General features: G+C 38.5%; 2 protein-coding genes across 2 annotated transcripts in view; one reads left to right on the top strand and one right to left on the bottom strand.

The window, feature by feature from the left end:
* Positions 1 to 33: 33 nt before the first annotated feature.
* Positions 34 to 6,233, top strand: LOC135683777 (uncharacterized). Its single transcript, XM_089109136.1, has 7 exons — positions 34 to 211; positions 1,187 to 1,259; positions 2,110 to 2,157; positions 2,542 to 2,764; positions 2,945 to 3,330; positions 3,927 to 3,989; positions 4,909 to 6,233. Exons 1-7 carry the CDS (start codon positions 182 to 184, stop codon positions 5,775 to 5,777), a joined length of 1,692 nt encoding a protein of 563 aa, XP_088965262.1. The 5' UTR covers positions 34 to 181; the 3' UTR covers positions 5,778 to 6,233.
* Positions 6,234 to 6,880: 647 nt separating this feature from the next.
* LOC135683356 (neurofibromin) overlaps positions 6,881 to 12,906 on the bottom strand; it is a 43,098-nt gene continuing 37,072 nt past the window's right edge. Inside the window, exons 64-72 of the mRNA XM_089109242.1 lie at positions 11,972 to 12,061; positions 11,588 to 11,720; positions 11,247 to 11,334; positions 11,086 to 11,132; positions 10,683 to 10,957; positions 10,130 to 10,230; positions 9,413 to 9,555; positions 8,960 to 9,006; positions 6,881 to 8,384 (exon numbers count right to left, since the gene is read on the bottom strand). Of these exons, the coding sequence (XP_088965368.1) occupies positions 8,079 to 8,384; positions 8,960 to 9,006; positions 9,413 to 9,555; positions 10,130 to 10,230; positions 10,683 to 10,957; positions 11,086 to 11,132; positions 11,247 to 11,334; positions 11,588 to 11,720; positions 11,972 to 12,061 (1,230 nt within the window). The 3' untranslated portion in view covers positions 6,881 to 8,078. The remainder of the gene's footprint in view (positions 8,385 to 8,959; positions 9,007 to 9,412; positions 9,556 to 10,129; positions 10,231 to 10,682; positions 10,958 to 11,085; positions 11,133 to 11,246; positions 11,335 to 11,587; positions 11,721 to 11,971; positions 12,062 to 12,906) is intronic.

Here is a 12,906-nt window from a genome sequence, read left to right as displayed (position 1 = left end):
ACGGTTCAATTGGGATTCATAACCGTGTGAGTCGGCACCTGCCAAGTGTGGTCTCCACCGCAATTCCAGCATGTCGATGGCGCTGTGATTTGCGAGTATTCCGTGAATTTTCCCGTAAATACATTACATCACAGCATCGTTGTCTTTCGAGTTAATCGAATTTCGAGATTAACATCCAGGCATGAATAACCGGGCAAAGGAGAGACCAAAGGTAAGTAAAAGCCATATTGCCTTGCGTATACGAGCTTTTGAAAAAGTGATACAGTGTTACGGCGCGATCTTTGTTAGAATTCAGTCAACAGGTTATGGGTTTTCAGGATAGAATATAACACAACGATCATTCATCGCTTTGGCCGCAAAAATTTGAAATACTTTTCCCCGAGCACTTTAGCGAGCGTCTAGATTTAAAGATGCTGAATGAAAGAAAAAGGCTTGCTGAAAATCTAAAACGTCTTATTCATTTAATATAATAATTTTTGAGTGTGTATAATTTGTTATCTTGTGAGTTTTATTGTTGGGTGATTTTGTGAAAAAACTGCTTTATGAGTGTATAGCAATGTGTTATTATCCATTCTGAAGTTGCAGTTCTTGGACGTTATTAACGCAATTCCATTTTGGACATTCATAAAACTTCTCTATCACCCTCTTTTTCATAAAAAACACTTTCTCTGACAACCAAGGCTTGGCATGCCAAAAATAAAAACAACCTTATTTTTGTAGAGTCTCAGGTGAAAAATAAGCAGAAAAAAGGGCATCTTCTCCAAGAATCTTCTCCAATGCTAACAAAAAAACATATTATCGGCTAATTAACTGTGCTACTAAAATGTCAGTTACAACTGTTATTAAAAGCGATTTTGCAGTTGTAGAAAATTTAATGTTCAAGTAAGAACGACATTAATGGAACTGAGCAACAAATCATAAAAAAAGAACATCGAGCCTCAATGCAAAAATTATCTGGTTTTTACAGTGTGTATTGAGTTATGAGTGAAAACATCTCTATTATTGAGACATAAAGTATGACATTTTGATCAGATGCTATTGAGGTGTTTGTCAAAATTAGCATGAAAGTCTTTTATTTATTACAGAGAAGCGTTGTGTAATCTAAACAAATCGCGATCGATCCAATATGACATTTTTGAAAACAGAAGTTGTTTTCAGTAATAGGCCTAAATGCGTTTATTTTTAGGTCTTGAAAATGTTTCTTCAAAGCGCCATCTGCAACTTGATCATTTGCCTGGTTTCATTGACAAACGCAGCAGGTTAGTGCCCGGTGATTTGCAAATTCCTTCAAGATTAAAATTAAACAATTGCGCACAGCGCAACATATACTCGGGGAGTACCTTAACATGTTTGAAGGTACGGGGAAGTGCCATTATTTAGGGGTACCTTTTTTTCTGAAAAATGCGGAATTATCGATATCAGTTTTTGAAATATGTGCGGAACTATGCGTTTGGGAAAATATTGCAAAATTATTAGAAGGGAGATTAGGCATTGATAAAATAAAAGGCCAGTTAGAAATGAAAGTATGAAACATGTGTAATATTAAAATTTTTGGATCAAAGGATATGCTAAAATGTTTGATGATTTTGTTGTGATTAAAAAATGTTATTTGCTTTGCGGAATTATGGGTATAGTTTTCATCATGTTTGCGGAATCATAGGTCACATTTTTCAGACATGTGCGGGGTTATGAGTCCAGTCTTTTTATCCAAAATGGCACATCCCCGTCTAAAATTAGGCTTAGTAACCATCCCCCCCCCCCCCGAGAAAATATATGACAATTGACGCACTTATGATCCTTTTTCCTTAATCTCTTCTCTAAAGGCTCTGCGCAGCCGTCATGCTAAACGGCTGTTATCTTGAGAAATTGATCGTCTTTTGCTTTTTCATGCAGTACGATATTAGGCCGGTTTTAAAAATAAAGTCGCCAAGCATGCCAGTTGCACAAGAGCCTTGAATGTGATGCTGTAATTGCAACTTTACTTCCTCCTTCAAAGTCACTTACTGAAGCACTGAATCTTACTCTGAAACCAGTTCCTGATCTAAATTTAGCTGCTTTCTGTTTACGATGAAACTATTGCTTAATCACACGAATATTTCATTTCAAAAGGGTATGATTTTGGCAGAAACTCGCCGCTTCAAATGGATGTCACTGCTGGTAAGAACATCTGAAATGTTTTTGATGTTCGTAAAAATGAGAATTGCACATAAATATGTTCACTAAATAACTGTAATGTTTAGTACTTTTGTTTGTTTCTGGTGTTTTCTCGATAATTTTCCGTTCAGTTCATAAGGGTTTTAGAAAATCATAGAGGAACATAGGTTTAATTCTTATCGAAGAAATTTTTTTGTTGCAAACAAAAAGAAGCAGAAAAAGTAAGCTTTATCATCATATTTTCATTACAACTACAACACTGACCAGATGATTCTATTATCACTCAAAAGAAGCTTGAGACATTATCTAAAAAGCCCCAGATATAATGCATCTCTCCGTAGTAAAAATGTAGCTTACAGGTAATCACGTCGGATGCTTATTCCTTAGGCAAGGCCATAACAATCTGCACAGGGATGAAACGAGCAATTGCATGTCGGGATGGCTCTAATATTGCTATAACACACGCATTCTGGGGAAGAGTTTCCGACAAGGTGTGTCCATCAGACGACGGTGATCCTGTCACCGACTGCGAAGGAGCAGAAGAAACGATTGATCTGGTTCGTAGCTACTGCGAAGGCAAACCAGGATGCACACTGCAAGCTAGGCACCAGTAAGTTGCTTTTTGTTTTGTTCTTAAAGCCGTTAGTACGGGGGCGCTGAGCTGGTTGGAACCAATAAGAATAATTCGAAAATAGTTTGACTTTGAAGACTTACATTTTAAGTTGGTTTTCTTATAACCTTTTGGGTTTCTCACAACCAAAATGTGCAATTGCTTCTTATCGCGTTACAGGTATCTACAGAAAAATGGAACTCACCATTGTCCTGGGGTGAACAAGTATCTTGTCGTTAATTACACATGCATTCCAGACTCCAAAGGCGTCGTCTTGTGTGATTCCGAGGAGTCCCTCCTAGAGTGCAAAGCAGGCTGGAGAATAGACATCACTGATGCATTCTGGGGCAGGAGAGCAAACTCAAAATACTGTCCAACAGGGATGCAAGAGATGGAGTGCGATAACGGGCCCTCGGCAAAAGCAAACCTGAAAAAGAAGTGCGACGGTCAAAGCTCGTGTATAGTTAAAGCAACCTCTGACGAGTTGGAAGATAAAAAAACTGTGTGCCCAGGAAATTTACTGTACTTACTACTGAACTATGCATGCAGATCCTCTTCGACAAAGGGTATGTCCAAATCTATGGGCTCAACAACAAAACTATTGTTCAACTTCTGTCTTTCGCTGTCTCTGCAAATCTACTTCTTTCAAAGGAAATTGCAAGAACAAGTTTAGTTCTTATTAAGGAAACGCTCATTTTTTAAAGAAAATGTCCTATGAATTTTTAGCTTGGTTTCTTGAGTTCGGACAAAAAGTAAAATTATTTTCCAATATTTCTTAACGCCGCTTAGAAAAATTGGCAGTCATTTATTCAGAATAACTACAATTGTAAGGAGTTAAAACTATGAAAATCAAGCGAAATGTACCAACCAACAAAATAGATTTTGGAAAGTTTTTTATTTTACAAATGATTAAAGAACACTGTAAAAGTTAAAACTCCTTAAATTATTGCTTACGTCTGGTTCGCTTTAAAGAGATACTTGAGTTTAATACACAATGTTTCTTACACAAAAAATTGGGTTTATTGTGGCCTTTAGGTCTATGCCCATAGCTTAAAGAGCTATTTCATATAGGTTTATGAACAAATATGTTGGAAAATCCATTACCTCTCCGTAAAATGCATTTTACAAACATCTCACCTTCTTTTACTTATATTGCAACTAGGGGCAAAGACAATTGACGTGGACGATGATGTAGACGCAACTGTTGAAAACAAACTCCTTGCTGGTGAGAATTCTTAATTGGTATTCCTTTCAAGTGGCGTGACGTGGCTCGAGTGGCAAACTTGGTTTCTTTCCAGCGAATGAGTTATCCCCCGCCAACCGTCAATGCAGCCAAAAAACATGCGCAATAACATGAAACTGCTATTCTCTTTAACTACAACTTTAAACCACTATTCCACATTTGCAAACGGGGGTGACTCAGTAATCGCAAGCCTAGCTCCTGCTCGTCTCCTAACATCGAATTTACTTGTGTTACCCACTTGACAAGCTTGTGCATGAGTCGAGCATCCGAATGGATGTACCCTTTTACAAACTATGCCCGTGCCATTTGGCTCTACGACTTGAACCAGCTAAATGTAATACAATAATAATAATTCATTTATTTACAGTAGGCGTTCTTTACAGTAGTAGCAGCTAATGGAAAAGTACGAATAAATGTAATGAGATCCCTCACAATATCCCACAATTTCGAGTGATCTTATTTCACCAACAGAGCATTTACTTTTCAATTAAATTTCACCAATAAGTATTTATAGCTTAAAACCAATTTCACTGAAGGGTGAGGTTTTTGCTTTACTTTTTACGTAAAGGCGTGTTCCTCTCTTCCTGCGGGACAAATAGGGATAAAGCCACACCTTACAGCTAATGTTAGGAAGTTTTCCTCATTTGACTCCTGATCACGAGATTTCATCCAAACAGCTTCTTAAATTGTCAGTTGAAATTGGTTTGTTTATGTTATGCCAAGCAATGGAAAATTCATTCTACGCAAAAATTTAAACGCAAGCACAAGCATTTTTGGCAAAAAGGTTCAAGATTAAATACCTCCACTTGCCTTTCCTTCAAATTTCCCCTCACTGAGCAACTTCTTGTGGCAGTGACAAACACTGATCGTTGTAATAAGCAAGTTTTCTCAATTCGTTTAGATACTTCATCCAAGGAACTGATGGGTCTTCTCGAAAAGCATTTGAATGAACTTCAGACAAAGCCAGCACAAAACAGCAACAACAAAAAGGGAGCATCGGACAGTGACGATGAGAAGGAGAAGGAAACAAAATCAACCAATAAAAAGGCGTCTGGAAGCAGCAGCAGCAAATCAAAAAGCTCTGCGAAGAAAGCGGTGAAAACAGACGAGAAGGCAACTGCCGAGTTGGTGCCACAACCGGCGAGCACGACGGCTGGATTTATCAGGTCGATACCGAGCGGAACGGAGCAGAAAGAGACACCGGCAATGGATATGAAAGAAACCGATGCGTCGAAGAAAATGCAGGAGACTGTTCCAGCTGCAGCTACAGGCGAAAAGAAGCAGATTCTACCAAAAGCAAGCATCGAAACACCAGTCGACGAGCCAAGTTACGAGGTTTCGGAGCCAAACACGGTAAAGTCGATTCTTGCAAGGGCGAAAGAAGTACTAAAATCACTCGATGACGAGAAAGAAGAGTCAAACGAAGAATCTAAAAATGAAGCGGGGGAGGCGAAAAAAAGCGCAAAAAAGAGTGATATTGTACGAAAAGACGAGGGCACTATCAATGAGGATGACGCTGATGCACAGAAACAGGCGAAGTCGGTAAAACAAGTCGCGAAACTTGCAGCGAATCTCGTAAAAACAGCGAATAAGTACAAAGATTCGAAAATCAAGTCAAAGAACGCCAAAACTCAAGCGGGTTCTTCTGCTGGAGAGAAAGGCTTAAACGCATCGCAATTTAAAAATGAGAAGAAGCCAAAACCCGGACCAAAAAAGAGCGGACTAAGTGCAACTGGTCCCGGGAGAGCTGGGATGGGCAACACACCATAAAAGTTTGGCCCTTGCCAATTTTTCGAGGACGGAAATGAGCTGAGCTGTAATACCAGATGCACTCATCGATGCATCAAGAAATTTGGGATTCTCTGTTTAAAATAGATCACAACATGAGGAAGTGAAACATGATTTATGGAAGCCAGTAGAGGTTACATCCTTATCAAACAAACAACGTTATACGAGCGACAATGAAATGTCGTTCATCGAGATTTAAAAAGGAAAGAGTGGATTCTTGTTTTGAATGGCTTGTCGCGGAATCACAACAACATTTTTTAAATGGCGATGTTAATTTTTGTCATTTCACGCTTATTTGCATTAAACCTTCAAGGAAAGTAAGACTAGTATCTCATCATTATCAAATTGTATCTATTAATTTTCTTATTGCGTTGATAAATTTATAAATCCAGTTAACGCCTGATAGCAAGATAACATGACATTGACCAGTAGACCAAATGCCTGTTTTTGATTTCAATCTCTCAAAAGGAACCAGGCTCAAATTGCATGTTCATAAGTTGACACGGTTCACTACTCGCTTCTTTCTTGCTCATCATTCCTGAATCGATAAAATCGATCCCATCTGTACTTTGCGGTATTTGAAACTCCGATAAAACGGGGAATGGTGTGGGGGGAGAGTGGTGTGGGGGAGTGGTGTGGGGGGAGTGGTGTGGGGGGGGGGGGGAGTGGTGTGGGGGGGAGTGGTGTGGGGGGAGTGGTGTGGGGGGGGGGAGTGGTGTGGGGGGAGTGGTGTGGGGGGGAGTGGTGTGGGGGGGAGTGGTGTGTGGAGTGGTGTGGGGGAAGAATGCTGTGAGGGGGAGAGTGCTGTGGGGCGAGTGGTATCTGGGTAGTAATATGGAAGGGAGCATTGTGGGGAGAGTTGTGTGGGGGAGTGGTGTGGGGGGGGGGAATGGGGAGTCGTGTGGGGGGTTATAGCATGGCAGATCTCTTTAAAATAGCCTTTCGATGAAAAAGGTGCTTGTAATTTCCGGCAGTGGACAACAATATGTTTCGACAAATCAGCCCTTTTTTCTAGGGGGTGTTGCAGTGAAAAGACCCCTCTTGGCGGCTGTTCCTTACAAGTATTGGTAACAAAGGACAAAAAATGGAAATGAAATTTATAAAATCATGACTATCAAGGCAAAGAGGCGTTGACAAAAAACCAAGTTATGCCTTGGCATACATCGATTTACATATTTATACATATATTCATATATATTAATCAAATGACTGCATATTTACAAAGTCGACAATCTAAAACCAATATTTGACTGAATCTAAAATATGTTTTAAGCCATTAATGAATTGATGCATTATTTTCGAAATATTGAATTTGAAATTTATTTTACAAAATATAAACTAGAAATCTAACAAGACATACAAAATTTACATATTGTAAATGTTCCTAGAAAATTAACCACACATTTGACGCGTAATGGGTGATTATGTGAAGGTACAATGGATGAACTACGAAAGTGGATAGCAAACTTGATTGTATTTATCTAATTGTTTGGATGGATGAACATAACAGCAAAATACAACTGAAAATAGACCAAAGGTGTTAAATGAATACTCGATGGATTATATTCGCAAACAATCCTAACTCTACCAGTTTGAAGGGTATTTGATATTTTCAGATCAAGTAAACGGGTACATACACTATTTTCTTGCAGACTGAATATGGTATCTTTAAAAAGGCCTTCAGATGAAAAAGCTCTGAAGCATTAGGAATTCAAAATTGCTTTCCTGCAAACTGAGCTGATGGTTTCTAAGCAAGGGATTGTTTGATGTCCAACAAGTAACATTTATCATAGAGAATTGTCCAAGGTGTAGGCTTAATCTTCAGAGTAGAAAAAATTAGCATCTAATACCCAGGACTATCCTTTTCCTACTGACTGCATTGTGGTGTTAAAAGTAGAACGTCAATTCCAACAAAGAGCACCTATTTCTTAAAATTCAAATAAAATTGGAACTTAATTACAACATAATTGCTTTATGAATGAGAGTTACGCAGTTTTTTTGAAGGAGAAGCCATTCCAGACTGTTTCTGTTTGAACACTGACAGGCATCTGTGACATGCGTCAACGATACGTTCGGTGACACAAGTCAACTGAGATACGTTCAGTGACACAGGTCGGCTGGCATACCTTCAGTGACCTACCTCCACTGTAGCCTTTACATGGGTTCACCAGAATACTGCCGTTGATGCATATCATAAGTACAAGAATCACTTCTTTAGAGAGCGCTTTCCTCGTTGTCATAACAATCATAATCAAATACAAAGCTAGCATGAAAAATAATTGGTCACCTTTTAACAGGCAGGCAACTTTCTCTTTCCTTTTGGCTTTTTCTCGGGCTAGTCCTCTGCGAAGGTTTCAACGAGCCTGACCGCTGAAAAGAGGAATTGCGCCTCATTTCGCTCAGACTTGGGATAGCACTGAGTGAGGAGGAGCTTGCAACTATAGCGCCGTCATCACGGATTTTGTTTGGTTGAAAGAACAGTGCTGAATTGGATCGCATATCTGGCGAAAAGGAGTTGGGCCTATATTCCTCGACGAAGGCGTTGATTAACCTCGAAAACATGTGCGGAGCAATAGCTTGGTCATGCGTCTACGATGATGAAAAAATAAATTGGCCAAAACTGAAAAAGTTTCATGAAAAAAATAACTTTAGATTTCAAAACGATTCTTAATGAACTGGGAAAATCAATAAACAAAACCAAGAAGAAAATGATGACAAAACCATAAGTTGTGCTGCACTTCTTCATGCTGATTCAGAAATGTAATTGGTATTTGATTAAAAATATTTTATAGAGATTGGTATTCATCGTAACATATCAATTGTGGAAAGATAGAATTGGTTTCCCAGAATGCTTTACTTTCTTATATAAACGTTTATCGCAACTATATGCAGTAGACTCCGGCTAAAGTCACAAAAAATGTTGCTTGAAAACTTATGACTATAAATCGAGTGTGACTGTGAGCCGAGCTAAATTGAATAGTTTTGCATATTTGGGTCTAAGTTTTATGTGACTGCAATCAGTAGTGCGACTTTAAGCGAAGTGACTATAAGCAGAGTCGACTGTAAATAATTCAGAGAACATAGTCCAAAAATCTTTCTAGAAATCCACCAATGCTCGCCAGCAAAGTAAAAGTCTTTATAAGAAATGAAACGGCATCGCTTACCTCCGAGAATGGTCCTAAGAATGTGTGCAATCCAGAAAAGTTGCAAGCTAGAACCGAACAATGAGATATGAAAAAATACTAGCTCAAATTTTCGTACAATCAGAATTAAAAAAAGGTAGGATTAGGAAGACCGAATGACAAATGGTTTTAATGTTTGGCATCTCCGTAACACTTCAGGATAATTGCATCGTGAAATATGAATTGCAATTCTGAAAACTCATTCAATTCTTCAAATAATGCTTTAGTTTTGTAGAACAAGACGGTTTTAAGTTGCAGCTCAACGTTGAATTCTTACTGCGGTCCATTGCGACTAGAGCAGCTCGTAAAATTATGCTCACATGCCGTCAAGCAATAGACAACAGACTGGTACTGAGTTATATTCATTAAGTTGAAAATATATAAAAACTTTGCCCAGTAGATTGAAGAAGATATATTTGAAGCCATTCAACTCACTGCCAAGATATTCCAAGTCGATGGTTGCTTCGATACGCGAGCTTGCAGAGGTAGACTGAACAATGGTGTGCACAGCAGCCAAGGTTATTGGGTCATCGCTATGGCTCAAGACATTGCAGAGCTTACGATTGAGGATTGAAAACCTACAAGGAAAGGTGAATGCTTACTCTCTGAATAATAAATAGAATTAGAAAACATTTGAAGGAACAATATCTTTGAAAATGTTATAACATAGATTCTGGTTTGCACATTTAAAAATTACTGTAATTGGGCTAGACAGGTATGCAGCAATGATGTGTAAGGGGACACAGCTTGGTCGCATTCATATCAAAACCAATACTATGCTTTCTTAGCTTACAGTCAATCGGCTGAGTTAAAATGGCGATCTTTACGCGGTTGCTGTTGTGCCAAAAAAGACTTGATCGTCATCCAATATAATCTTCCAAGTTTCACGCAAGAGTTGCTGTTATCCACTGAACACTACAACTTATGTGCATATGTCTAAACTGAGTTGAACTTGTAGTCTTTTACAGCATTTGTTTACACCATATCTATTTACAATGATCTTAGACCACAAAGGCAATAATCAACTGCACCTTATAGAACCAGTCCCCGTACGAACTAGTAATAGCAGACAATACCCAAGAATTTATCGCAAGAGTTTTGTATCAATTCACTCATGTCAATTGATGTTAGGGTGGCTAACACAATACTCACGTGACTGGGAAGACCTCCGGGAAAAGAATGCTGGCCTCAGCTAATACTCCATATAAAATACGCAATTCTGCATCGTCAGTTGTGAACTCAGTCAGTGTAGCCTAGAACGAACCGTGTATAATGTCTACTTAGCTCAATGAAAGGTGCAATCACAAATATCATTTCTAGCAGCTAGGCGTTGAATTTTTCTAGAATGTCTTACGTTGAAGCATGCAAAAACCACTGTAGATGTCCCAAGTGATCTGGTTCTTTAGATGACAAAAGGAAATAAAAATGCCGAAGAATGGAAGACAAGGATTGAAACGGTTGTCATGAACAATTTATAGTAAGCGTTTCGGAATAACATCTACTCAGGTTAACCTGCAAGATAAATTTTGTAAAACCAATGATACCAAGGTGCTTGAAAATGCTACCACGTTGACAAGTGATGGCTTGACTTTCTTCAAAACAATTTTAGCATCCTAGTTACTTTAGCTTGGGATCAAAATTTTCTAACGTGTTGTAATCAATCAGTTGCGTAAATATAAATTAAATCACTGTGCGATTCTCTTACCAGCAAGACTAGCAAAAGAGCTTTTGACGCATTGTCATCCAAAATACTCGGATCGAGCAACAAATTGTGACAATCTGAAGGCCACACGAACTCGTCAAGGCGATCTGTGATCTCCGCCGGGGGCGAAATTACGATGGAAATGTCTGGTGTACACGAGGCTGCGATGTCTTCCATGGAGCTGCACAGTGGATTCTTGGAAATCGTTTTGAAGTAGGTCGATGCTCTGTTGCTTGCGTGAAGGCGGGTTCTCACTTCATTTGAAATTGGAAGCAAACCTGCAACGAGAAAATGAGCAGGTTTGTGAAGTGATGAAGGATAAAGCATATTCGGTCAAGGAAAAAAGCAAAGAGCTTTTATAATCATGGTATTGGAGTGAATAAAATGCAAATTCAAGCATACATACCGGCAAGGTACGGAACAGTCTCTTTGCTGACAACAAATTTGTCTTTGCTGCACGAGAAAAACATTGACTTGTTAAAATGAGTTTTATAACCGTTTCTCTTACATGGCTAAGGGGTTTCATGTTTGATGAGATGATAACAAACGATGAAAGTATTCACTCACCAGTTTTTTCGTTTTCTGCACGAATCAAGGAGTAGGTTCATGATTCTAACAGTCAAAGATTTGGTTTTTGCCCAAGGATGTCGAAGGCCTAAAATGGAAGTTACAATAAGAATGAGGTTAAGTAGAATAAGACAACTTGCATATACTTTGGAAACTTGAATATGTAGCCAAAATCATGAAGTCAACATTTTGACTCCAGTTGTTTTCTTGTTTTAGCAAAACGAGCAATTGTTTTTCGCATTTAATAACATCTTTCCTACCATAGACCTATCAAACACATCCCTTTGATATCTTTCGCATTACTAAACACAGTAAACTGTTGTTATACACAGCCTAGCTACCTTTCAATACATGGGTGGCCAAAGCGAAATTGAAGTCCGTATTGAAGCTGAGGCCAACGACATGATCCATCTGCTTGCAAACCCAGTCCAGCGTTCCATTGGTTCGTACAGCCATCAAAACATCACTTAAACTCTGTAGCATAAAAAAAATACGTGCACTCACTTGAAAGTGAAAAATACTGTTTACCAGTCTGTCGTGTAGTGCTTGATATTATATAGGTAGTGCCTTTATGAACAAAGTGATCGCATGAAGCGTGAAACTCGGAGCTGCACATTAGAAAAATCCTGTTCTACACAGGTAAAAACGACAGACGATAGCACATAAAAACAGTAAAATCAAACCCTTGACGTCATCTCTACCGGAGCCATGACAATTAGTCTCACCTCTTTGTCGAAATCTCCGTGACTATCAAGAGTCATGATGGATCTTTCCAACAAAATTAGACCACATGGATACAGGGTAAGTTCTGCCAACTATAAGAAAAAAATATGAAAGTAAGACAGCAATAAAATCATTCAATTTATGGCTTCAATTTGGAAATTGCTATGGATTCCAGTTAATACATGACACCAAAAAGCCAGATGTCAAAAGGCGAATCACAGGAGATAGATTTGCTAAGAAAGAACGAGATAAAATATAGCGAAGCTTATGACACGGCACTTAAAACAGAGTGGTAAAGGCAGGCTTTCGAAACACTCAGCTTAAGCTTTTACGAAATTCATTATCCCTAACGGACGGACAAACGATAGTTTCATTAGGTCTCAAAAATTAACGGATAATTCCAGAATTTTCTCCTTTTGTTTCATGAAAGAAACCCACAAGTAGGTGTAGATTAGTTTAAACAATCACTTCTAGGATAAACAAATCACCTCAGAAGGATACAAATGTCTATCGTGACGGACGGCCGAAATAGAAAAACTGCAAAGATCTCACGAGTTCAAATATTTTATCTAAGGCAACGAACTTGATATAAATTTAAAATACTTATAACAATCAAATATAAGTTTGAAACATCATCAAACGTTTTGAACAACTATATTTCTCAACATTTTGAAATTTTTAAGCTGAAAGTACCAATGGATCACCGTGACAGACGGACGTGACGGACGGACTGGGAAATGTCGTTTGAGATTAAAAATTTTTAAAAAGCCCTTTGTCATCAACATTTAGTAGAGGTGAAAAATAGTTGATTCCGGAGGGAAATGAGACTGTCCGTATGTGATAAAACATTTTTCTCGAAAACAAATGGAAAGTTGAAAGTAACCAAGATTCTCAGTTAAAACATAGGTGCCGATTTGTATAAAATAAATTCTACTGG

The sequence above is a fragment of the Rhopilema esculentum genome, chromosome 7 (assembly GCF_057945365.1).
Source record: "Rhopilema esculentum isolate cy_ngs chromosome 7, ASM5794536v1, whole genome shotgun sequence".
Taxonomy (NCBI): Eukaryota; Metazoa; Cnidaria; class Scyphozoa; order Rhizostomeae; family Rhizostomatidae; genus Rhopilema; species Rhopilema esculentum.
This window is presented reverse-complemented; position numbering and strand designations above follow the sequence as displayed.